Raw genomic sequence first — 27,840 nt, forward strand, 5'->3', positions numbered from 1 at the left:
GTGATTTTATTTAGAGACAAAAATCATATTATTTTATAGTATTCTATACAGTGATAAAGGCTATGTAGATTAGCATAGCATTATAAATATACATTATCCTTACGAAAATAACCAAGATGGCTTTAACACAGACAAACCATATACTGTCAAAATGGTGTGTTAATTCTCTTCATGTTATATCATTCAAAACGTCTCTATCTGCATTTTAAACGTACATTTCACACGGATTACGTAATCAGAGAGATAGCTTATTTCTTTTCAAACGTTTCTTTTAAAAGTAGCCATTTCAAGCTTTCTATAGATATATTTCTCATGTCTGTGAGGCAAGTAGCCTATACACTGAGTTTCGGTTCGGTTCTTTCGGTTGCAAAGCAAGTGATCGCGCCGGCGCTTCCATTATATTGTCTGCTATATTTGCATCTTATGTATTAAATCCAGGCAATTGGTTGATGAATCACTGATTAGAATTAAGATAACATTTATACAAAATGAAAATCATTTTAACGAAAGGCTTTCTACAAAACAAAACTTAATGAAGTGGTCAAAATCATGTCTGACTCACTCCATGTCTCCCGATATGTTGCGCATCTTATGATGTAGCTATCCTATCTTACTCGTGCTGTTCACTTTTCATAATCAACATAGATGAAATTAAAAAATAACATTATAATATTTAAAGATAAATATGAAACTAACAACATTTTTGCTCACATGCTCTGCTGTGTAGAGAGTCTCCTCTGTCTTATCAGACGACATGATTTTGCACGGCAGTAGCAGCTGCGCGCGCTGCATCATTCTGTTTTATGTCAGATGGCAGCGTTAAGGTGAAATGCTGTCACCTATTGTACTTTGGGATGTCAACCAGGTACTGGCGCTGGATTATTTACGTGTCATATTAAAATGTGTATTATTTATTTTAAATATTTCGGTTATCACAATATATTGTCACACCCTTAATTAACACGATATTTCGATTTTTCATGTTTTGAATATCACGGTTATCGTCAATACCGGGATATCGTGACACCCCTACTTTTCTCAATTAAATTATTTTTTATTTATTTTTTTTAAATCTTGACTGACCCCAAACTTGAATGCTATCATAAATATTTTACTTTATTTATTTATTTTTTACAGACAAACGCTTCTCATTGTAACTATTTTGGTACACATCAAGTCATCAAAATTCATCCATTAAAAAATATTTAAGAAATACATTTTAGTTTTGTAATGTATTTGTATACAAAACAAAATGAATAATTAGGGTTGTTATGATTATAAAAAGTTTGGCTGGTGATTATTTGCCATTCAAATGTTTTGATTTCATTGCCTTTCTGTCAGTTACATATATTGTAAATATTGTAAAACATAATCTAAATCTTTAAAATAACATTTTTAAATATTTAAATGTCTAAAATATTTTTAAAAATAATATTTTCATTTTTAAAAAACAATATTTTTCTTTTGTTAACTATTTTGCAGATTTTAGAAGAATTATAAAGTCATCAAAACTATGAAATGGCCCAAATGAAAGTATGTTAAATAAAGTGACCAAAAATCTTGAACAGCACCCTTGTTGATGCTTTTTTTTTACTATCCAGTCATATTCATCTATTTTAAAAAATCAATTATAAAATAAATAACATTTTAGTTTTGTAATGAAATTCATACAAATGCACATTTTGTATACAAACCTCAAATTCCAATCATTCAAGCATAATCCTTTCACCATCATGAGAAACTTTTGTGTCCAACTTCTGACTGGCATGTAATCATTTTGTGCTTCATATTTGGATGGCAATATGTGATTAAAATATAAAGTACACAATGATCACATTTATCTCAAAATATATCAAATAACCTCGAAGCAGGACTAGAAATGAATCCAAACTTTCTTCATGTATCCGCTCTCAGTTATAAAACTATGCAAGACATATCTGACATGGCCAAATAGGATAAAAAAAGTCCCATTGAAAAGCAACATTCAGAAAGAAGACGAGGTATATCGGATGACAGAATTTTTCAACAGGTTATCTCAAGGGAATGGGCTCTTGTCAGCGGCAGAGCTCATAAACAACCCTTTGTTTGGTGATTACCACCTAATTACCCCCGTAAGAAAGTTTGTGACTGACATATATTATTTGTCTTATCTGTGGTAATCCGAGAAGCTGCACTAGACCCAGCTGAGCTGGTCCAGTTGGCCCTCGGAGTTCACTCACTCCACTAATATCTGTCAGAGATCCCAAAGCTCAGTGGAGACGCACAAACCTGAGGCCTTGCAGGTGCGTCCATCTGCCTCTAGAGTGTATCCATCTTGACAATGACATCGGAAGGAGCCTCTCTCGTTGAAACAGTGCTGACTGCAGATGCCCAGAGGATGGCATTCATCAATGTCCTCACACGTCTTTGAGTCGTTACTCAGCTGGTAGCCCATAGGACACGTGCACTGGGCTCCAAACGGGCCCTGGATGCAGCCGTGAGTGCAGCCCGCATTGTTATCCGAGCAGCTCTCCTGATCTACGACGAAGCAGAAAAGTCGAGATGAATGCCAACGTAAAGCATACATAAAGACACAAGGTATTCTGGGAACACGCTAAGCACAACCATTAAAGGGGATGCTCACTAGGGCTGGGCAATATAGATTAAAAAAATCTCTGTATTTGTACATTTACTCTAAAATTGCATAAATTAATGAATTGGAAAACTAATCAAACTTACATACTCTAATGTCATTTTTGCTACTGAAGTTCAAATAAGAGATGCAAAACCAAAAGGATTTGCAAAACTGATCTAACGGCACTGTCTTTAGAAAATCTGACTCTTTCCCCGACATTGATGGGATGATCAAGAATGCTGGTGCTGGCTGGCAACGTTATAAAAAAAACACTGGAGGGGAAAGAGCTAATGTACAAAAAAGTGCCTCAAAATCATCATAATATTCATGATGTTGCTTTATTTACAAAATCATTGCAGATATATTGTGAATATTCAATATATTCCCCAGCCCTAAAGTTTACTGTTTAAATCTGTTGTCCTCTATTTCTGGAACTGGTATTGGGTGAGCTACTTCAGTGGTTGTGTACCATTTCTATGGACTTACACATGTAATAGTACTACAAACTATATCTCTAAGTGTCTATAATGCTAAACACACACAATCTCGTCATATTTAGACACTCTGATGGTAATTGGATGGTTAGTGAGTACAGCCAGGCAAATACTGGGATACATTAGTGCATCATGCAGAGGATTGTGGGCAATTAGGGATTCAGCCTACCTGGTAAGGGCTCATCTGTGAGAAGGGAGGGAAACATGGAAGGAAAATCACAGATCATTTCAATGTTAATTTCCAGATTAGCTAAACACATGCATGATTTGATGACAAATGGGATTCATAACACAGACAACATACTGAAATAATCCATGAACTATTGGAATCAACTGACTGACCACATGAATTGCCATTTAATAGTTTCAATATCAAAATAAAAAGATTGCAATGTAAATTAATGTTTTGGATCCAATACATGAAACAACAGCATCTTGTGACATGCTTTTGATTAGCAGAGAAAATAATTTTGATTCATCCCTCAGTTTATAAAAATCTTGTTTACAGAAACTCACAATTGAAGTTTACAGGGCAAGACATTTCAAATGAACCCAATGTTATTCAAATGAATCGATCCAATGTTATTTTTGTATTATCCAATATTATTTCAGTTTATTTTATTTTTCAGTTTATATTATTTAGTGGATTTTAGTATAGTATGTCCTTTTGTCATTTTTATTAGTTTTTGTTTTAATTTCAATTTAGTTTTATCTTAGTACTTTAACTTAAGCATATTTATTTCAGTTTGTTGCCAAGGGAACATTTCTAAATAAAAAAAATGTAATGCATTGCCTCATTGGAAGTGTGATGTGTACACTTTTTTTGCAAGATTTTATGAATGAGATATGACTCAAAACTATTTTCTGTGCTAGTCAACAACATCTGTGGGTTTTAACTTGTACTAAATATAGGAACATGTTTCAAAAGAACATGAGTAGATTTTCAACCATGAACACTTAAGTCATTAGCACTCTATTTCTGGTTTAAATGAGACCAAACAGAATGGTGATTTGTGGGATTGATCTGCAAAATAAAGGCTGTTTAAGTCCTGTTGACGTACAATAATGGTTAAACTTTTTGGGAAATCGTTTCAACCTTCATTAGTAATTATTCTATTCCATGTACACCAAACATTTTAATTTAAATAATTAATTTTTAAATACCAGAGCTCTGTGATATTGCCTGCTGTCCACTGTCTACATAAGCAGCATCCTACAAGAATGGAAACTCATCTAGATCGATTTAGAAAACTCTACAGTTGCTAGTCAACCAAAATGCCTATTACTGTCACGGCAAAAATAAATCAGTCGCATTTCAAAGTCGTTCGCAAAATGACAAAGAATGACAAAGCTCAGAAAAATGTTTCGAATTAATAAATGTACATTTCAAATGTTTTTATTTGTGACTAAAACTAGAGACAAAATTATGAAGTTGGTTTGAAGAGCTGTGACTCGAACTCGGAACGCTTGAAGCACAGCCGCGACACATGTTGTAATGCTACCCACAAGGCTATCGTCTTAACACTGTCAATACTCTCATGCAAAGCCCAATTCATGTAGCACTTTTATACTGAAATGTTTTCATTATTTATTAAAGAAAATTATGCTGATCATAACAACCTACTGTATATTTCATTCTTAATATCATAAAGTACGCACAAATACAAACACTGCTCACAAGCATCGGTTAGCAAATCCTTACAATGTTTTAGTTTTATGATCATTTAGTTTCATTTATTTCAGTGTTAATATTTCAGTTAATAAATCTACTACAAATTAAAAGAACATAAAGTATAAGAAGACACATAACCTATTGACATGCATAGCCTTTCTAATTATACATAAAAAAAACTGGGCTCACAATGTTAACGTTTACTTCGCTTAAATTCTATGCAAATAATAAACGCCTACATTTATTTAAAAACATTTAAGTACTGTGATTATGAGTTTGTTTAACTAAAATGTTTCACTTGAATTTAATACTTGAGAGAATTAACTGACATGTTCACTTTCTAAAGTCTGTGATTATAGCGTCACTTGGCGGTAAAAGGCAGCAAATACACATCCCTAATGTTGTCGCCACGGGAAAGGCGGCGGTAAAAGTATTATTCTGGTTGACTACCAACAGTACATAGGCAGAAACTCAGTAAACATGATATTTAATTTAAGAATTTCTGCCTACATAGGCAGCTCATTAGGTTTTAGAACAAAGCCGAGATGTTCATTAGGGAGCTCATTGCTAAAGGCTAACCATCAACGTCTAATCTTATCAAAAACTGTCAAGATATACAGTTTATACACTACTGTTTGAAGTTTGAGTTCAGTACGATTTTTTAATAAATGCTGTTTAAATAAATGCTGTTTTTTTTAGCTTTCTATTCATCAAAGAATCCTGAAAAAAATGTAACATTGTCAACATTGATAATAATACGAAATGTTTCTAGAGCAGCAAATCAGCATATTAGAATGATTTCTGAAGGATCATGTGACACTGAAATATGTTACCTTTTACACAATATCATATATGTTTATGTATAATATTGTGTAAAATATATTTCACAATATTAATGTTTCTACTGAATTTTTGATCAAATAAATGCAACCTTGGTGAGCATACGAAACTTCTTTGAAAAACGGTAGCGTATATGTTTTGCATACTGCTGTGAATCTCAGTAAAACATATGGCATGACTTACTGCAGAGAGGGGATTCATCCGCCCCGTTGGGACAGTCTGGAGTGTTGTCGCACACCCTGCTGAGGTTAACACACACGCTGTGTCCAGGGCACTGCCACTGCCAGCTAGGACAACGGAACGGTGGCGTGGGACAGTCTCGCTCATCGCTGCCATCCCGACAGTCATTATCTCCATCACATATCCAGCCACGGAAAACACAGTTTCCATTATCGCAGCGGAACTGCGAGGTGGGGCATGTCCGCGGTGGGCACACGTGGTGCTCGTCTGAGCCATCTTCACAGTCTGGGTGCCCGTCACATTCCCAGCTCGAGGGAACACAACTGCCGTCTGACTGGCACTGAAACTCACTCTCGTGGTGACACATGCCGGGTGGCCTAGTGGCTGGAAGGGTCAAAGGTCATGCTAAGTTAATGCATGCATGTTAATCCAAGACAAATGTTAGCATAATGCTTCCTGAGGTTGAACCCCTTTCCATGCAACCCCTATTTTGGCAAGCGGGGCATAAATGACATACCCAAAATTAAAAGGTTGCTGTTCATAAGTCATTCTAAATAGACACATAACCAACATGTACTTAGAAACCCAACACTTGAGAGTTTACAGTTCAAGCCTTTTTTTTCCTTTTGATTTTGGGGTGCGCAGTGACTGGAAATGTTTTTGTAAGATTCACCCATTTATATACTGCATATGTAATGAAATGCCCTACATAATTATCATAATTGAAAGACATACTAAAGATAATCAGAACTAAAAAGACAAATTCAAAAGTAATTTAGCTAATACTTACGACAACCAGATTCATCGGAGCGATCGTTACAGTCAAACACCCCATCACATCGGTAGTATGAGTTGACACACTGATGCCCGTTTGCACACTTAAACTCATAGGCTGTGCAGTTGTATACTGGTGATCAGAAGAACAAGAATTACTCAGATTTAGTCAAAAACTAAAAATCAGCTCCCATTAGAGATTTTATTATAATGTTTTTACTGTGAAAGATACATTTGTGTGCACAGAGAATTCACATATGTTAGCACGGCCATTTGTGGGCATGTCTGGTTTACTGGTATGTTGAAATACATTTAATTTGTAAAGAAATTAATGCCATTACGATTTTTATATAAACAAAATATATCATGCAATGCAATAAAGATCTGCAATTCTAAGCTAAACAATATTGCAGGTTAACTGCATAGAATGAACTCTTACCACATCCCTGTTCATCCGCTCCGTCTGCACAATCTCTGTCTCCATCACACACGTAATTGGGGTCAATGCAGCGGTGGTCCGGACACTGGAACTGACCAGGGTGGCATGTGCCAATAGAATCTAGAGAAAGTGACACCACAAGAAAAGTTCATTGCTCAGAAGTTGCTCTTAAAAAGCTCAAGAGACTTAATAGGGTTCTCAGTTATGTTTCATTCAGAATCAGCTTTGTCTCAGACGTTTCTCTTAAAATACCTTAAGAAAAATAAAAATAGACAAATTTTTCACATACAGTAAGAATATAGTGCTATAAAATTTGGTTTTAACAGAATTTGATGAAAAATAGTTCATTTTGAGATCTCTGACTTTTTTTAATATACATAAAAACATAAAAACCGTCAGTGCACAGATTTACAAATCCGTTTCAAGCTACATTCATACAAAAAAGAAAATTGCCATAGAAACCAATGCATATATTACGGAAAACGAAAGAGCGGCATGGACACACGAATCGGATCTCAACATTGCGATACACAATGTGGACATCAATAATTTTAGATCAGATTCCAATCGGATACACAAATAATCAGATTTGGACTGACAGTGTGAACGTAGCCTAAGGCATAGCTTATCTAAAATTATTGACTGTCCACTATATCCCGCACTGGATTACTGCGTCTTCTGAGTCAGTTGGAGAACCGTAGGAGGCTGGTATGCCTGTCGGATTAGTAATTGTAATTAGTAATTAGTAACCGGATTTGGACTGACCTCATCCAATCGGAATTTAGAGTCAAAGCTCACCACAGTTGTTCTCATCCGATCCGTCTCCGCAGTCATTGTCGGTGTCACAGAGCCATGTGCGGGGGATGCAGCGATGGTTGGCACAGCTGAACTGGTCCGCCTGGCAAGTGCCAGGGGTCTGGGTGGGACAGTCCCTCTCGTCGCTGCCGTCAAAACAGTCATTGTGTCCGTCGCAGTGCCAGCTTCTGGGCACACAGCGCTGATTGGCACAGGTGAAGGCAATGGGCGAGCATGTGTTATCTGTGAGCCAGCAGAGTGGGGGGAAAAATAACAAGTTTAAGTGAAAAATTTCATTAAAATGACTATTTCAATTCAAAATTACTAAAAAAAAAGAAAAAAGGGTGCATTTCTGTAGCTCAAATAGTAACGTCAAGGTCAACAATTCCCAGAGAATGCATGAAGCATGATGTAATTTTCTTTGGTTACTATTTAAATGTATTGCCATAGCAGCTTCACCTTCTATTACATGACATATACAGATTCAACAAACAATACAATAAATAGTAACATTTTAAAAAAATAATCAACTTAGAAAGAAGGCAACATTTTATATATACAGCTCTATGAAAGATTTGTTAAATGAACTTGTGATAAAAGTTGTAAAAGTTTTTCTTACAAAATAAGACCTTTAAAGATAAAAAATTATTGTCTCATGACATTAAAAATTGGACAGACCAAAAACATATGTTTTACAGACAAGCTAGACAGTATCGACATTTTTTTGGTCAAATATTATACTGATTCAGTAAATGCTCATGAATCAGTATAATATGGCTTATATGACACCTTGCATACACAACTTGATCATGTCTGGATTTAAAAAGGTAGATCCATATTTTTCTCACCACAGGATTTATTTCAAATAATTTGTTATCTTGACATTTTTCCTATTCTGCGTGCCTTTTTTCTAATATGTACTGGTTGATTAAGAATTTAAGGTCTGAAGGTGAGATTTGACATTGACTGATTCTTTCCACGAGAGCTTTTTGTTGCTGTAAAAAAAAATATGTCTGCCAACAGCACAAATGTAATTCAGGACGCTGCATAACTGTGTTGTGCCAGCAAAATTGTTATAATTATTACATATATACCACACAGCTTTCAGTGCATAAATATTTGCATGGATTGTAAATATTAAACATTACTATTAGCGCCACAGTTGGCCTCGTCACTGTTGTCATGACAGTCGTCGACGCCGTCACATTGGTAGCTCTGAGGGACACACTTCCCGTTAGTGCACGAGAAGGAGTTTGAGCCGCACTGGAGGGTCGGCGGCTCGTTGGATGGATCTTCTACACACGTCTGCTGATTCGCTTCCAGCTTCATTCCATATGGGCAGCCGCACACTCGTTGGGAGTACGGTGCTGGGAAACAGAAATGACTGCAGTCTCCATTTGGGTTAGTTTGCCTGCTGCAGAAGTTAGATCCTGTTGGGGGTAAAAAGCAATGCATTGATTAAACATACTGCTGATTAACATATTGATTAATTACTGCTTCATGGTACTGAAGTATGCTAACTGCTGCTTGTTTGTTTGTTTTATTGGCTCTATGTGGATAAATGTGTTTTAAAAATCCCTTTGTGGAGACATTACATCCTATGCAAAAATGAGTAAGGTAAATTCATCAATACACAGATGAAAGTGGCTCTCACCAATCTGCGAGTCAGCGTTGAAAGATTTGACGTGCATGATGTGGCTGATCCCTCTACGAATGATCATCATCTCCCCTCCGTCTGTTTTACGGACCCTCACGATTCCACCCAGCCGCCAGTCGGTGAAGTACACGTAACCTGGACCAGAAAACTTCATTAATGTAATCGAGCAAGCCATCTCTGTGAAATACCAGTCCATGAACTCTGACTTCTGCCCTTTTATCTTTCAGCACCGAACAGATGAACTACACTGAAGTTTAAGGAAGCAGCATAATGAGCTTCATTTCACAGATACCAAAAATGACTATCCATCATCAAAGAACAGGCCATTGAGACTAACATGTTTAGGACGACACTTTGATGATGACAGACATTACTGAATGGCAAAATTAACATTACATCAGTCAGTGGGTTTAATTTAGACTGCTTTTTAAAACTCAGCTGCATCTCAGTTCAGACACACATATTAATAAACCCACCTCCAAAAACAGTAAGTCCAAATGGGTGGGAGATCTGGGTGATGCGTTCCAAAGACAGCCTGTTTTGTCCATCAAAATTGCTGTGCTCGATCTTATCAAAGAATGCGTCCACCCAATACAATCGCATGGCACTGAGAGGCAGAGACATGATCAGAGGAGAGGGGATTAGGTCAAGGCTGAGAAACAGGATTATGTCCGATCATGATTTTAAAGAGATTAGGAGTGAGTGTGCATTGAACGTGCAACAAAACAAAGAATGATGAGTCACGGCTTTAGGAAACCATCGAAGTTAAAGGTGGGGGGGGGTCTAATGCTATTTCATGCATTCTGACTTATTTACACTGTTAAAGAGTTGCATTCTCATGCTAAACATGGCCAAAGTTTCAAAACACGAGTTGGATGTATGAGTATTTCTGTGCCAAATACATTCCTTCCGGTTTCGGATAATGTTTCTGAGAGGTTTTTACGAGTATGGCCCTGTATCACATAACAAAGGGCGGAATTCCTTGTATTGGCACTTCTCCCTGATAAGCGTGCACACACATCACCTAGAGAGGGAGCAAGAGCACGCCTATCAACGTGCTTCGTTCGGGATACGGAAGCCGAGAGATTTTTCAACAATGTCACCAAATGTTTTTGGTAGAGATGCACCGATGTATCGGCCAGCAATCGGTATCGGTCGATAAAAGCTATTACTATTACTATCGGCCATCGGCCGATTGTTTAAAAACTGACGATGATCAGGGCCGATTATATCCTGTCAATCAAAAGGGTGTGGAAAGACGTGTTCAGACTGCAACTCATATATACTGTGTGTGAAGAAAATCACTCTTGTGTTGCATTTTAATGCATTAATAGTTTAAAAATAGTGACGTTAAAGCAGGCTCTTTTTGACCCCTATGAATCACCCGTAATTCAAGCCAGGGTTGCCAGGTCTGCGTTTTTTTTCCTACATCAAATATTATTTGTAGCGCCTCCCATCCAATAATCACAAAACGATTTGTGCTTTATTACTTCTGATAAAAATTAAAGTTTCAGTTTTCAAATTCTGTCCATTTTATCATGAAATTCAAACAATAAATGGCGTTTTGACGCTCTTAAATGTGACGTGTCAGATCGCTGTAATGATCAGTTCAGGCGGCAGCTCGGAGCGCGAGTCTTTTCTTCCTCTTCAATACAAGTTATATCTCGAAAAACATGAATGAACATCAAAGGTATGTTGAAATATATTGTACAACTGCGCGCGCTCGTGACTCTTTAGCTCTGCCCACAGCACGCCTCCAGGAGCTCGTTTTTTTCTGGAAAGACTCGGTACGGCGTATCTATCTTTTATAAATATGATAAAACTAAAGACTTTTCGGAGATGTGAAGGATGCATGCAATACTACTCAAGATTAACATGAGATTGGCCGAAACTGTGTGTGTTATGTACCCTTTAAACCAGACAGAGGCAGATTTATGAATGAAACAGAGATTAATTATTATTGTTTGTGGTATTATGAATGCTATATTGATGTAGTTTCATTCTGGGAAATCAACTCACCTCCAGTCAATGGCCAGTCCATTGGGCCAGCCGAGAGTGGTGTTTACAATCGACTGAGCATGTGACCCATCACCCCAGGCCCGCATAATCTTCGCAGGACGGTACCAGTCAGTCCAGAAAATATAACTGCCGAGCACAAAGACACACACATGGCTTTACACATGATTTTACTTTCTTTCCTCAGATGAACACAGGCTCTCAATGTTGAAAACAGTTGTGCTGCTTTTTTCAGGATTCTTTGATGAATAAAAAGTTATAAATGTCTTTCCTGTCACTTTTGAGCAATTTAATGTGTCCTTGCTAAGTAAAAGTATTCATTTTAAATTTTAAAAAAATAATACTGACCTCAAACTTTTGAACTGTGGAGCATATATTTGTCTTTTGAAGACATTCAAAAGACAATTTGAACAATCAGACATTGCTACCTTCTCTCAAAGTTTCGGTCTTAAATTTCAGTCTGTTCCTCACACAAAAGTCACATGGACCACTTTTATAATACACCTTTTATAGTGCTTTTTGTCATTTTGGAGTTTGACAGCTCCAGTCCTTATTCATTAAACTGAAAAGAGCGGCCAAAAAGTCAAAAGACATGTTTGGGACAGCATGAGCATGAGGAAACAATGCCAAAATCACCACAAATCTTCACCCTGTGCCCCCACTAAAAGCCAAATTAATAGGTGGGGACACTTTCAAAACCATCCGCTGGGTTTTATTTATAAACGGTGAGGTGTAGACAGTTTATCTAAGCGCTCTGTGGGGCTTTCCCCCATTAAGCCAAGTTCTTAGTGTGCACTACAATACCAGCCTTCATGCAGCACTAATCTAGTCTCCTGGGCCCAGAGGCCTCATGACTTTGAAGCCATTGGAAATGTCCCACTAGCACGGCATAAAGAACTCCTTTATCTGTGCCAGGTTCAAAGCAGGAGCAATCTATGAATGGCTGGGCACCTCCTGCATTATGAAAGGTGTGACTGGACACAAGTGGCCCGATTTTATTTTCATGGTCTTAGGGAAACAGAGAAGTGAGGTGAAAGCTGTGCTCGCCCGAGCTGTGTTTCTAGCTGACGCCGCTCAATGAATTGTGCCTGTTGACATTTGAACGTGCCCGTGATTTTGAACCATGATCACAATCCTTTTTTTTTGTTTTTTGATGAAGGAGGAAAGTCTGACGGTGTATGTTTTGTGAACACAATTTTTAGCCTACAATGACAATGAAAATTCTGTTTCAGAATCTAGTAAGCTGTCTAGGTAGGTCTCATTTTAGGGCATCATGGTGAAAGACAGGCAGCATAACTATAGAATAATTATTTATACCATAATGTAACAAGTTTAGACCAAGATGCCAGACAATGCAAGACAAATATTGATTATAAATATAATTCATTCAATAGCAGCTTAAATCATCTACAACTAAAGCTGGGTGCACACTGTGCGATTTATAATAGTCCTTTACGATTGTTGCTTGTCAGACTGTACGAACATGATCCTCATGTCACACTGTGGGATCTCAGCTGTCCTATATGTCAGACTGTACGACAGTCAAGACGCGTTAAAAATGGACGCGCGCATGAAAAATTGTCCGGAGTTTTACATCATCAACCCACACACATTCGGTGACAGTGAGCTGCATTACACGCGGGACTGAAATGGTGGCTAACAAAGAAATCTCTAGCGTTAAATTTGATCACGGCTTGTCTTGAAAAACGAAGACAATTTGACGTTTGTTGTAGGAGAAGTCACACTGCAGGACTGTGCGCCAAATCTTCTGACACTGCCAGAATTTCGTCGGAAGTCAAATTTGATCGCAACGGCCATTAATCGGCTGTTGGTGAACATGTCAAGCGATCAAAGACTACAGATTTTTGCCTAGGATTATAGGAATCTCTTAGGATTCTCAAAATTTGTCAAAACCAAATCGTGGCCAAAATCGCACAGTGTGCACCCGCCTTAAAACTGTTACAAATAATTTTATGTAATAAAATAAAATAATTTAAAAAAAACGGTAAGTAACACATTGAATTAAACATGGATTTTGGAAGTTGAAAGACTGAAATAGCATTGTCTTGTTAAACTTACTCCAATACTCTTTGTTTTACTTACAACTTCGAAAAATAATTTATACAGAAATATACTCTAAATATAATATAAATAACGTAAATATAATATAAATGAAAATAATATATATATAAAACGTATATATACACAATTATTCATAAAACGTTATATATATATATATATATATATATATATGCTCATTCAAAATATTAATAAATACTATAAAAGTATATAAACAACACTAAAATAATGCTGGTTCCTTTTCAACAAATATTGATAAAAAAATCCAATAAATGAAAAAAATACTATTTTAACCAATATTTACATGTGCTATGCATTTAAAAATTTTATTTTTTCATTTTTAGCTTAGCATCATGCAAATGCCAAACTCTATTAAAAGCAATTCACAGGACTTGAGTCTCCTGTGCACTTGCATGCTATTTGTATGATTCTTAGAGTTGATGCCTATGTAGAGCACTCCAAATTGGATTTCATTTCACTTCCTAGAAGATAGCTGCCTATTTAAGCAGTAGACAGCAAGGTACTGCAGCTCACTGAGTTTTGGAACAGAGCCACAGTATTAACTACATTTCTTTTTTTATGTATATAAAATAGCAATATCATCAAAAAGACTAGCTAATAAATGACTCACCCAGCCACCGGATGGACCACTATGGATCTGGGGTTGTTGAGGTTGCATACAATGGCTCGTCTGGACTTATCCGAGACCTTCATGACAGATATACTCCTGTAACGTGGATCCGTCCAGTATAGGTTCTTTGATATCCAGTCATAAGCAAGATCTTCTACACCATCCACCCGATTGGCTGCTAGTACCTCCCGGCCTGTGCAGTTTAAAACAAAGAAACACAAAGATGAAAGTGCAATCCAGTCTGCTCACAAACATGGACTAAAAGCCACAAAAAAATCCATATTGATTTCATGGGGTCTTAAAGCAGCACTTCGTTTAGCAGATTTAATTTCCCCACCCCACAATGCACCAGGCTCCCATGTGTGTTGCCTCTGTTTCTGTTTCTCTGCTATGTGTATCTTGACCTAGTTCCTTAGTTACTGATTTCGTTCACCTGTTGTTTAATTAGTATCCTCATTACTCCCTCTGTATTTAAGCCCTTAGTTTCCTCAATTTGGGTTTCAATCTTGTCAGTGTTTATGTGTATAAGCCTTGGTTATTCTCCTACGTGTTCTTTTGTTATATTATATATATTAGGGCTGTCTATTTAATGCGTTAATTTAATTAATTAGTTACAGGGGAAAATAACTTGTTAAAATTAATGCATTTAACGCAAGTAGTTAATCTTAAATTTCATAAAGTTGATTGGTGCCAAGCAGGGCAACAGCTCACTGCGTGATGGATATAGAATTACAGTTAGAATGACCCTAAAATTCAAGATATCAGGACAAAAAATGGCCCTGTATGAGTTTTTGTCTCATATTTGTATCATGATATAGTCAAGAAATATCACACGGGTAACAAGCGCAACACCACATATGATATTTTTGTCCCGAATAGCACGAGTGCAAATGTGATATTGATTTTATACAACAGTTTAAAAAAAATAAGAAGTTAATATTGTGTTATATTTTAGACACAATTTTCTCTGCTTTTGCTCAGTTTTGCCAACGAAAATATTACCTATAAAGCCAGAGCAGAACTGTTGTGCGTGAATACGCGTTTTGAGCGAATAATTTGGGTTCAATGATTCAATGGCTCATTCATAAAGAGAGCCATTTACTTCATTCCTGAATGAATCTATAGAAATATATCATATTTCCATTAATAATTCTGTCATTATTTACTCACCCTCATGGGTGTCAAAGCCTAAAAGTTTATGTAATAAATTGTAATAAATAAAATATTTTTTTCTAAAGCTACTTTTTGTAATGTCTATTTGATGCTTTTCTCATTTACCACAATAATGACTTGTATAATGAATTATATTTCGGGGTAATTTCTCAATTTGATGTAAGTATGGCTGAAGTTAGCAAAAAGTTTCAATCGGTTACAGCAACTTTACTGAAATATGCATATAAAAACTAGCCATTCTCACCGGTTCCATCAATTTTCTGTTTGTAGATGATGTCTTTCACTGTATCAGAGAAGAAAATTGAATTGTCTGCAGCACTGAAGTCCACGCCAACGAAATAAGATGGAGTTCCTGTCACAGGTAGAATGACGTCTTCTTGTGTGGACAGGTTGAAGGGGATCCCTCTGACCGCCAGCTGACTGGAGAACAGCAGAAACTGCCTCACAGCTGCAAGAGACATATTTGCATGATGGTTTTCATTATTTGTTTTCTTTAAACATCAAGCTCTTGTATCTCAAAAGGTTGATGTCTTATTATATGACGCCTACATAAGATACAAATGGTAATCAAGGAAACAACCACAAGGAGTGGCCAAGATCTGTCTTACCGACGCATCTCTTGCCGTCAGCATGCAGATCGTAGCCCATTCGGCAGCGGCAGCGATATCCCAGACCGCCATTATCAGTTCTGTGACTCAGAACACAGATGTGTTCACAGCCTCCTCGATCAGTGCCACAGGGGTTACTTACTGGACGATCAAACAAACACACATATCACCAAAATTAACCACAAAAAGAATAGCAGTCATTCATACATGATGTCTGTCAGTACTTTTGTTTAAAACCTCTCCTAAGCACAGTGATGTTTCACTGCTGTCCAGGATGCAACAGGACAGATTACAGATTACTACAAATAAGATGAGATCACCTGTATTTAGCACTGACCAATTGTAAATGCATCACCAGAGATGAATCTTGATACTTGATATAAACAAGATCCATGGAGACAGGAACGGCTCAGTAGTGACCACCATTTTACATCATCGCAAATGACGTAATTAAATCTCCTTATCTCCAATATATTTGTGTATTTACACACACACACATATGTATATGTGTGTATACATTTGCATATTCAAATTTAAACTTCAAAATATATTCTATTTTATACTTTTCAGTCAGTTTTAATGAAAATTAGTATTTTAAATTTTCAGTTTAATTCTAGTTATTTTGTTATGTGCTTTTCTAATTTTTATTAGTTTTTTTTTTTAATATTTCTATTCTACTTATCTTATTTCAGTTAGTTGTGAAAGCCAACATTTCTAATTTTCATTAAACTTTTCCATCTATAATTTAATAAATAATTCAATATATTTTATAGTTTTAGTTTCCACCTGGTATCAAGATGCGTTTTGGTCAATCGGATCAAAAGTAGACGAGGGAGACACATTCCTGTTTATACCTGGTGTTTTAATCCGTCTCTTTTGTCCACTTTCAACCACTTCTTAAAGATTTTATTTTTGGTGATTTTACATTTTGGCGATTGCCAAATGATAGGGTAGTATAGAGTGGACAGGAAGCGAGGTAGGAGAGAGAGTGGGACAGGAACGGGATGGGTCCACAAGCCGGGATTCGAACTCGGGTCACCCGAAGTGCAACGGTGCTATATGTTGGCGTGCTGCCCACAAGGCTATCGGCGCCGACCACTTTTAACCACTTCTTTCTTGATTTCTTTGTGGAGAGAGTCTATGGGTGGGTAAATGTATGGGTTTTTTCAGATCTTTTGATCTAATGGACAAAATAAGCTTGCGCAATTTACATATGAACGCACCTGGAGAAGACGAAAAAACATATGGAGAGCATCAACCTTCGTTTCTGCTTTGACAGTCGCAAGGCCACGCCAAACGCTGTGAGTGCGGGTTAGAATCAGGAATGGTGAGAAAACGTGGTACATTTTTAGTCTTCAAACCAAACTTGGGTCTTCAGCCGACAAAGTTTAAATCTCGTCTGCTTCCCGTAATGTTTACGCGTTAGTTCAGTATGCGGAGAGAAAGCGGTCTTTTGTATTGTTCAACCACATGAGCGTCTACACTACGAAAGCAATCTAGTCAAATGCGTTTTCGGCTACCTCTGGAAGTGTTTTACGCCTCGTTTACACCTGTGTTTAGCGTCGTCCACTTGTGATCTGATCGACAGAAACGCATCATAATACCATGTGGAAAGAGATCCTTAGTTAACACAACACTGGCTAGTTCCATTGATTCATTGTTTAGAACTTACAATATGAGTGGGAAAATACTTATAGAACCAAAACTGCACTGAAATCACATACTTCTAAAACCAAGTCGCACTAAAACTAACAAAGCAGTTTAATATTAATCATACTGAGTGGCACATGCACTTTGTAGGCTGCTTACCAAAGGGCTGTTTGTATGCATGGACCACAGTCAGGCCATGTGGTCTCTGAGAGGTCCTGTAGAGCTCTTGTGGGCTGTTGTCGCTGTATTTATTAGCCTTCATAACGGCCATCTTAGTCCAGTCAGTGTAGTAGACTGAATGCTCGAACAAAGTAATGCCAAATGGATGAGGAATCACAGAACCACCATGAACCACCGTTTTCCTATTGGAGCATTCAAATAAGGGCTTAATACACTTCTGAAAAGTGGAAACAACCTGGGAAAATCAGCATGCATTTCCAAATGAAACATCTCTGCAACTTGTAGAAGATACCTGTGCAAGCCATCGTAGGTTGTGGTTTCAATGTAATCGTAACGGCTGTCCACCCAATACACTCTCTTGGCCTCAAGGTCCAAAGTAATCCCAGCAGGCCAGCCGAGTTTTGTCCTGATGATCCCATATCGATTGGTGCCATCCATAAAGGCCCTCTCCAGACCTGGTTCCCCATTCAAAGTATCCCAGTCAGAGAAGAAGAGGTACCTAAACTCAAACACAATAATCTCATTGTGACTCAAGACATTCTTTTTTAAATCACATTTAACGTCTACAATAAAAAGAGGAAGTAATCCTAAATTAAATTATCCTATTATAATGACAAACATGATTTATCAATCTCATGTTGCATTGAAAGACTTGAAGAGCAACTTGAACTTCAAAGGTATTTACTCTAATATACTGTTAGCGCTCAGTTTGGACAGTATTGGGTTACGGATAAAACCCTTGGGGATTTTGAAATGAATACCCAAAGAACTTTATTTTCAAACACGATCCATAGCGATTCAACTTTACGCATTAATTGTCACTTCTCAATTTAGCAGGGGGCCACCTGGCCGTACGGCACTATTGGGTTTCCATGAAGCTCATCTTTGCTTAATTACTTCTGACTAATCCTTACAGACAGTGTACAACATTCCGGTTCTCAGTATCTGAAGCTGCAGATCCAAGATCAGCTTTATGATTTCACTTACAATGGGTGCGGATTATGTGGAGGAAGCTAGGATAAGATTAAAGTAAACGGGAACCGTCTAACGTCTCCTCCGGGAACTCACCCCACAGTCGGGTCAAGCGCGAGACCTCTTGGGTTGCCCAGGTGCTCGGCGATCAACGTGACCCGATTGCTCCCATCCAAGTCCACCATGTCGATTCTGTTGACGCTGGCCTCCACCACATACAGCTTATTATTCACCCAGTCCACGGCGACGTTTTCAGGATAGTCCACGGATACGTTCAGTACCACCTGCAAATGCGACCCATCCATATCCGCTGAAAACACCTAGTTGGAGCAAACAAGTTGTGGTTAGGGAAGCTGTTGTTGAGGTTTGACACACTGCTGAAAAGACCGGCATTTGTTGTGGATGCTAGTTTGCTGCTGTCACCACCAGGGTTCAGGGTTAAAACTGACTAAATCAACCCAGGGTTATTAGTGCTAACTAAAACTTCATTAAATTTAATTTTTTGCTCACTGAAATAAAGATTAAATAAAATGCAGCATGCCTTGGCAAGTTGAAGAAATGAAATTACTAACTAAATTACTAAATAAATAAATCTATTTAATATTTTATAAATATTTTAATATATAATATTATAAATAAAACACTACAAATAATAAATAAATAAAAATTAACCAAAATTGCTAAAAACTATTAATAACATTTTTGTTAATTTAAATAAAGCTAAAATAAAATAAAATAAAATATTAGATGAAGTATTAGATGAAAAATGTAAACTGAACAAAAATTAGAAATGTTGCCTTGGCAAGCTGAAGAACTGAAATTATTAACTAAATTATTAAAAAAATAAAATGAATATTATAAATAAAATATTGCAAGTAATGAATATTATAAATAAATAAATAATATATATTATACATTAACTGAAATTACTAAATAAATAAAACTAAAACTATTAAGTAATTAAAAATAAAGATGAAATAAAATAAAATGTAAAATTAGAACAAAAATTTGAAATGTTGCCTTGGCAATTTGAAGAACTGAAATTATTTATTAAATAATAAAAAATAAAATGAATATTATAAATAAAATATTCAAAATAGTAAATAAAAAACGTAAAATTACTTATAAATAAAAACTAAAACTGAATGAAACCTAAATCTGAAATAAAAAATAATTTAAACCTAAATAGCAATATTTAAAAACATTAAATTTACTCAAAATTAAAGTAAAATAAAAACTGAAAATATAAAAACAAAAGCTAATTTAAAGTATTTATAAAAACTATTATGTCCATGGTCTGTCTGAATACCCGATTCTGATTCAGCAACGAGGGGCTAACATTGTTAATTTTTAAGTAATTAAACATCTTCGTTGAGAGAGACGCTGCACACAGACGAAGGTAATTCACACACACTCGAACATCTCTCTCTTGGTCATTCATTCAAATAAATGCTATAATTCATTCATTCAAATAAATGTAATCTTATGCACTACTTTATCTCTGTGTCTGATTTAAAACAGGCAGAATGCTAGATCTAACAAGACCTAACTGACGAAAATAGCATCATTTATACCCTTCCGGTCAAATATTGCGCTGCAAACATCAATAACAACAGCTTTAGGTTGTCAATTCTGGCAAATGAGCATCGTATAATTGGGATAATCAATGGCTAGCTGTGCATTAAATGATTTGAATGCACTCTGCTTCACATCGGGTGGTTCTTTGCCTCCACGTCATGCATTAAAATCATTTAAAGCACAGCTAACTGTGGATTATTCCTTACTAACAGCATATAAATAATACTAAAATAATACTTGTTCAACCAGAACTTGACACTATATTCTCTTCTTAAATAATCACAGGTAATAAGATTGTAGTCTGGCTTGTATCATCTATCATCTGAGAGGTTGCCTTTCTCCGCTGCCCCAGAGTTGGTACTCTGAAACCACTGCCCTACTGATTAAAAGATGGCACCAGTTTCTCAGGCTGGATCCCTTGGCATCATAACACAAGCTAAGGCACCAATGCTCTTTGCAGGCTTCGCCCTTTGGAAACCAGAGCCAAACGTCTAAAAGACTATGATTCTTAGCTGACCCGTTTAACAGAAACTCAAGCTGTGAAGGTGGTCTGGTGGCGTGGCTCTTTGCAGACCCCCTGCGAAGAGTCTCTACTGGTATTGTGTCACGTTGGGGTACTAATCGCAGAAACCCGTCTCCTTGTATGTACCCACTCTTTTGCTCCATGGCTGATCTCCAAATCACAAAGTAGCCAAGAGTTTGAAACAAAGCTGTCTGAGCTGGCCAAAAAATGCGTAAAAAAGGGACTAAACGTGGGGAACACGAATACTGCACGGTCACTCCAGATCCTCTCGGGTTGCATAAATTACGGAGAAATATGCACGCATTTTCCTGCATATCAGACACTTTCTGGAGATTAGACAAATGCGGAGACTAGCACCGATCTGAGCCATTTACCGTGACTGCAGCCCTTCGGGAGCCAGACTGCTCGCCCATTATTAACGTATTAGCAGTATCTACAGGAATCAGTTGAAGAATTCCCTTTTCCGCTGACAGGGAGCCAACTTCCTTCATAGCCTACACAAACTGTTTTTTTATCTTTAATCCTCAAAGACCCAAGAACTGATTATTTAGTTTATTATATATTATATAATAATAATAATGTTATAGTTATTATATATTATAGTTATATTAAAGGGTTAGTTCACCCAAAAATGAAAAAATGTCATTAATTTCTCACCCTCATGTTGTTCTACACCCGTAAGACCTTCGTTCATCTTCAGAACACAAATTAAGATATTTTTATTAAATCTGATCTGATATTTTTTTTTAAATCCTAAAAACATATTTAAATCAGTTCATGTGAGTTCAGTGGTTCTATCTTAATATTATAAATTGATGAGAATATTTTTTGTGCACCAAAAAAAACGACTTTTTAATAATATCTAGTGATGGCCGATTTCAAAATACTGCTTCAGAGCATTATGAATCTTTTGAGTCAAATCAGTGATTCGGATCGCGTATCAAACCGCCAAACTGCTGAAATCACGTGACTTTGGCGCTCTGAAGCTTCAAGATGTAGTGTTATGAAATCGGCCATCACTAGATATTGTTAAAAAGTCGTTATTTTGTTTTTTTGGAGCACAAAAATATTCTCATCACTTTATAATATTAAGGTAGAACCACTGTACTCACATGAACTGTTTTAAATATGTTTTTAGTACCTTTATGGATCTTGAGAGCGGAAGTACCATTGCTGTCAATGCAGGCCTCGCTGAGCCATCGGATTTCATCAAAAATATCTTAATTTGTGTTCTGAAGACGAACGAAGGTCTTACGGGTGTAGAACGACATGAGGGTGAGTAATTAATGACATATTTATGAAATATGTATATAATACATATGAAATATTTTCATTTTTGGGTGAACTAACCCTTTAATATATTATAGTCATTATATATTTTTATTATACATTAATATTATATTTATTATATATTTTCTTTTTTTTCCTCATATTTTTTGTTTTGTGGTGAATTTTGCTTAAACATTATCAAAACAAAATGTAAATCAAAGGGTTTTCAAGGCAGTAAAATTGTTCTGTGAAAAAAGTTTTATTAAGGAATTAAGGAAAGAATATTATAGGGTCATTCCGTGTCAAATCAACCAAATTTCGGAAACTTCCCCAGCTCAAATTTTTGAATTTATTAATATTTTTTCTGTAGAAATAAATGTCACATATGTATATTCCATTAGTGATCCACTAAATGTCTAAACAAATTGTGAAATAGTCTCTATGATTAAATAAGAGTCACATATTTCAGGTCTAAACAAGTACATTCTCACCTAAAAAACTCTTAAAACTACAGTTTGTTCGTGTTACAACAAGTGTAGCATTTGTAAAAAAAAATACAGTGAATTTGCTCGGCCACCATGACAGTCGCTTCAAGCGGAGTGATATAAACTGTTATCATAATTTACAATATTACTATTTTTACCATATTTTTCGATAAATAAATGCACCCTGGTGAGCCTTCAAGAGACTTCTTCTAAAAAAAATCTTACCGACCCAAACTTTTAGATGGTAGTGTGTGTATATATTCATATTACATAACTACTACAGTAAATAAACAGTCATCTGTGGTATCAGTGGCCATGTTATGTGACTTTGACATGCTGGAAGACTCACATTACAAAATCATTAACTTGATGCTATTATTCATTTGAGAGTTGTATGAAGTTCTAACCTATTTTTAGTGAAAACAGATATTGTATAAACACACATGTTTTAATTTGAAAAAGGGTCTCTGAGGGACAACATAATATTACTGGGTCTCGATTGCTTCAGGATGAGTTTAGGGAGGCTTGGAAGATGCTGGCACACTCTATTCGGGCCTTTAGCCAAACGTTGTTGCTGGGGTGTATGAGGTGAGATCAGAGCAGCCTGACTGGCACAATGATTTTGTGTGTGTGTGTGTGTGTGTTCAGGGTCAGGGACGGTAGTACATGTCCAAGGAGGAAGAGCTGGTATAATGCAGAGCTTTGTTATCAAAAACAACTGTAACATCGATATCTCTCGGCCTGACAAGGTTAGAACTTCAGTAATCTGTGAAATGCCACTTATTAAATTCAGGAAAACTGAGAACCCGTGGCAGGTGCCAGAGCATTAAATGAATGTAAGTGGGAAAAATTAATGCCACACACGAGCTATGAAATGTGGTACAATGAGCTGTAAATCAATTAGAACTGGGTGATATAGATCACAGACATTCACAGTATATATGCAATGACTTTGCTGGCACTATAAAAATTTAATAAAGTTAAGCATTATTGTGAATACGGTGACATGATTCTTCAGAAATCATTTTAATATGCTGATTTGCTGCTCAAGAAACATTTATTATTATCAATGTTAAAAATGGTTGTGCTGCTTAATATTTTATTTCAAGATATATATTTATTTTTAATAGAAAGTTAAAAAAAAACAGCAATTGTACATCATAAATGTGTATACTGTTATTTTTGATCAATTTAATGCATCGTTGTTGAATAAAAGTATTAATTTATTTTTTAAAAAAATCATGTGGACCTCAAACTTTTGAATGATAGTATATAATTTATTTAAAATATAAATCTTTTGTAACATTATAAATGTCTTTACTGTCACTTTTGATCAATTGCATGCATCCTTGTTAAATAAAAATGTATTTAAAAAAAAAAAATCTTCCCAAACTTTTGAACGGTAGTATATTATTGCCCAGCCCTGCTCATTTTTAGGAACTATATGCAAAGTGCAAGGATTGTTGTTCATAGTCTGAAATGCATTTTACCTTATTTTGGATCGTGTCTGTCCAAAAGACCCTTTGCAGCTGGTAGTGGAAGTCCACACCAACTGCAACTCCTCTGTTCTGGGACTCAACCAGGGTTTGAGCGCTGTGTCCGTGGACATCAGCAATCAGCAAGTCTCTCCCATTGGAGAATATCAGAGAGGGTATCCCAGCTAAAGATGACCAAACAAAGTGAATTAATTTGGTAAGATAGCTTCAAAATGAAGGATACAGTTTGACAATCTTCAGAGAGCTCACATAATATAATGTACATTTGATAAGACATAATTAATGTGAGAGAGTTTAGGATTGGCTGTTTGGTGCCAGCGCTTGTTATTCATTTTCCAGTGCCTGCCAAACAAATGGTTGGGAGGCAGACATTTCAGGAGCTTAATAAAATGATGGCATTCAACGCAAATTGAGAAATGGGCTACAAAAAGCCTGATTAATGGACATATAAGATAACAGTTAACACTAGGAATATTAGTCTGAAAGCCATGATACATGAGTGAAAGCATGCAGGAAAATACAATGCAGACCTAACAGCAAAAATGAAAAACAAATAAATGGATAAAAAAAAAAAAAAAACTTTAATTTACTTTAATTTAATTATTAAAATATGATTTATTATGAGAAAAAAAAAAAAAAAGATCATGGATGAAGATTTTTGCGAAGATTTCAAAGGATGCCAACTTTATATTGTAATCCTTATGGTCACAAGCTGTAATCAGTGCCTAACATGTTCATTGTGTCTTCTTAAAGGGACAGTTCACCCAAAAATGAAAATTACCCCATGATTTACTCACCCTCAAGCTATCCTAGGTTTATATGACTATCTTCTTTCAGATGAACACAATCAGAAATATATTTTAAAATATCCTGGCCCTACCAAGCTTTATAATGGTTGTGAAGGGGGGCCACATTTTGAAGCCAAAAAAAAAAAAAAATGCATCCATCCATCTTAAAAGTGATCCATACGGCTCCAGGGGGTTAATAAAGGTCTTCTAAAGAGAAGCGATGGGTTTTTGTAAGAAAAATGTCCATATTTAAAACTTTATTAACTAAAGCTTCCAGCAGACGGCGGAAGAGTAACCCCTGACCCGACGCATGACGTAATGACAAACGTGGAAGCGCAGAGGATAGAGCAAAACAAAACACCAGGCACACATTAGAAGTCTAAAACGAGAATTTTTGAAGAGAAATGTTGGAGGATATCGATATAAGAGAAGGGGAGCTTGAGTTTCTTGCCCACCCCTATTTGTTTGGACCACGAGAGGGGTCTAAGCTTACAATATTCCTACATCCTGCGTCATACATCACGTCACGGGTTGCTCTTGTGGCACAAGTCGACTGCGGAAGCTAGATATTTTAATTTAAAAAGTTTTAAATATGGATATTTTTCTTACAAAAATGCATCGCTTCACTTCAAAAGGCCTTTATTAACCACCTGGAGTCGTATGGATTATTTTTTTAATTGATGGATGAATTTTTTTTGGGCTTCAAAATGTGGCCCCCCTTTCACAAGCATTATAAAGCTTGGAGGAGCAAGGATATCTTTAAATATATCTCGGATTATGTTCGTCTGAAAGAAGATAGTCATATACACCTAGGATGGCTTGAGGGAGAGTACATTTTTGGGTGAACTATCCCTTTAATCAGCTACATAAATTGTATTATCTTACAGCCATATATGGACATTACTTTGACACACTCTGATTTACTTTCCATTGTTATTGAGCTGAACTGAATCAACATTGAACTGAATTGAGCTGAATGACACTATTGTCTTTTTTTAGAGCTGCTATACAGCAAAATGTGATTTTTTCTCATATTTGATGAAGTTTGCATCATTGATCATTATTTTCCTGTTTATCACTGTGAAGCTGTTCTATATTGTATGAAGTGCTTTATAAATAAAGGTGATTTGACTTGACACTCATGCATTTTTGTGAAGCTGCTTTGAAACAATATGTGTTGTGAAAATAAAATTGAATTAAACCGAATTTCAATGAATCAATTACAGTACTCCACCAAAAACATTCTACATAGAGGGGTTGAGTATATAGGCAGCAAGTTAGAGGCCTGAATCAACCTACATGAGGGATTTGCTCGGCAGTATCTGTGCTGCTCCAGAAGGTAGCCCTCCCGACAGCTGCAGCGATGGCTCCCGATCCGATCCTCACACAGCTGGTCACACATTCCCCATAGACTACAGTCATCATGATCTGCATGTGCAGAAAGAAGTACACAAAATACAAGGATAGAGTTGAGTTGATGTCGAGTTTGATTGAGTATGTGAATAACCATTTTAATCACCAATCAAATGTTTTACCGATGCATGAGCGGCTGTCGTTTTTGTTGACCACATATCCTGGAGGACAGGCACAGGCTCCTCCGTCAGGAGAGGCGTGACAGTGATCCTCACAGCTCAGGGGTGCACAGCGCCAAATACCTGACACAAAACACAGATACACTTAACTCGAAATGTTAGGTAATCTTTAAAGTCAGAATGAAACAGAAGTTATGATCGTCTTTTCTTCACTATTGTGACGTATATCCGAGTGAAACGGCATCTCGTACAAGAACAAATTTAAGGTGGGACTTGATTTTGTTCATGGGAAATTGATTGGATGGTTGGGGTTTTGAGCAAAATAATCAGTTTAATCATTATGCAGCATGACGAAAATATGACTAGGTTTTCATTGACTAAAACTCCCAGACATTTAGTCGACTAAAACTTGACTAAAAAACAGGATAAGGTTGACTAAATGTGATAACTAAAAAGTACATGTGACACAGGACTAAGACTAAATTTAAAATAGCTGACAAAATGAATACTAGCTAATTCAAAATATTCATAAATACTATAACTGCATATAAACAATACTAAAATAACACTGGCATAAATCAGCTATAGTGGTAGGTGGTAACTGACTGCAGTTGCGTCCAGCAGTGGTGTTGGTTTCATCTTCTCCGTCTGGACAGTTTACCGTCCCATCACAGAGGTGGTCAAAAGGGATGCAAACACCAGAAGAAGGGCATGGCCATTCCCCTGGATAGCATTCACGCTGTACGTTGTCTAAACACACCACAAAAAACACAATTTCCACCAATATTCATATGTCAATCAAGATACTGTTCTGAAAAACAATAAAAATGAAGCCTGGTTTTTGCAATAATCAGCATGCAGAGCGACATTTTAAGGATGTACCGCAGCCTTTCTCATCCGCATTGTCCTCGCAGTCGTCCTCTCCATCACACAGCCAGACCTGATGAATGCAGCGGCCGCTGGGACAGGTGAAGTATGTTCCTCTGCAGGTCGGATAGGCTGTAGATGGAACATATATAAGCTTTTCTAAGCTACTACTTTATGTTACCTTTTTACATTCTTAATGGTTACATTTGAGGTTGAGAAAATGCTAAATTAAATTTACGTACTGCAGTTCTGTTCATCACTTCTGTCTCCACAATCATCGTCATGGTCGCAGACGTATCCGCGAGGAATACACTCCCCGTTACTGCACCGAAACTGACCGCTGCTGCACCGCTGGGCTGAACACAACCAACAAAACATATGTCTGTCCATGACACAATTTCACAAAAGTTAAATATAGTTTAATATAGTTCAAAATAACTACATGAAAGTACATTTTTGTCATCGCTTATTCACCCGCATGTTGTTCCGACCAGTAATATTTTCTTTCTCCCAATTTGTGCACTATAT

The 27,840-nt window shown here is 36.5% G+C and overlaps 1 protein-coding gene across 1 annotated transcript in view; it reads right to left on the reverse strand.

Moving 5' to 3' along the window:
• Window positions 1-27,840, reverse strand: part of lrp2a (low density lipoprotein receptor-related protein 2a) — a 111,088-nt gene that overhangs the window by 63,030 nt on the left and 20,218 nt on the right. The window contains 21 exon segments of the mRNA XM_051905140.1: window positions 2,269-2,517; window positions 5,804-6,184; window positions 6,591-6,707; window positions 7,014-7,133; window positions 7,812-8,051; window positions 8,957-9,238; window positions 9,463-9,600; window positions 9,942-10,072; window positions 11,485-11,610; window positions 14,192-14,384; window positions 15,609-15,812; window positions 15,973-16,113; window positions 17,782-17,984; window positions 18,095-18,301; window positions 18,871-19,094; window positions 24,120-24,289; window positions 26,213-26,341; window positions 26,449-26,568; window positions 27,052-27,195; window positions 27,328-27,444; window positions 27,555-27,668. Of these exon segments, the coding sequence (XP_051761100.1) occupies window positions 2,269-2,517; window positions 5,804-6,184; window positions 6,591-6,707; window positions 7,014-7,133; window positions 7,812-8,051; window positions 8,957-9,238; window positions 9,463-9,600; window positions 9,942-10,072; window positions 11,485-11,610; window positions 14,192-14,384; window positions 15,609-15,812; window positions 15,973-16,113; window positions 17,782-17,984; window positions 18,095-18,301; window positions 18,871-19,094; window positions 24,120-24,289; window positions 26,213-26,341; window positions 26,449-26,568; window positions 27,052-27,195; window positions 27,328-27,444; window positions 27,555-27,668 (3,750 nt within the window).

This window comes from Ctenopharyngodon idella, chromosome 9, assembly GCF_019924925.1.
Source record: "Ctenopharyngodon idella isolate HZGC_01 chromosome 9, HZGC01, whole genome shotgun sequence".
NCBI classification, from domain to species: Eukaryota; Metazoa; Chordata; class Actinopteri; order Cypriniformes; family Xenocyprididae; genus Ctenopharyngodon; species Ctenopharyngodon idella.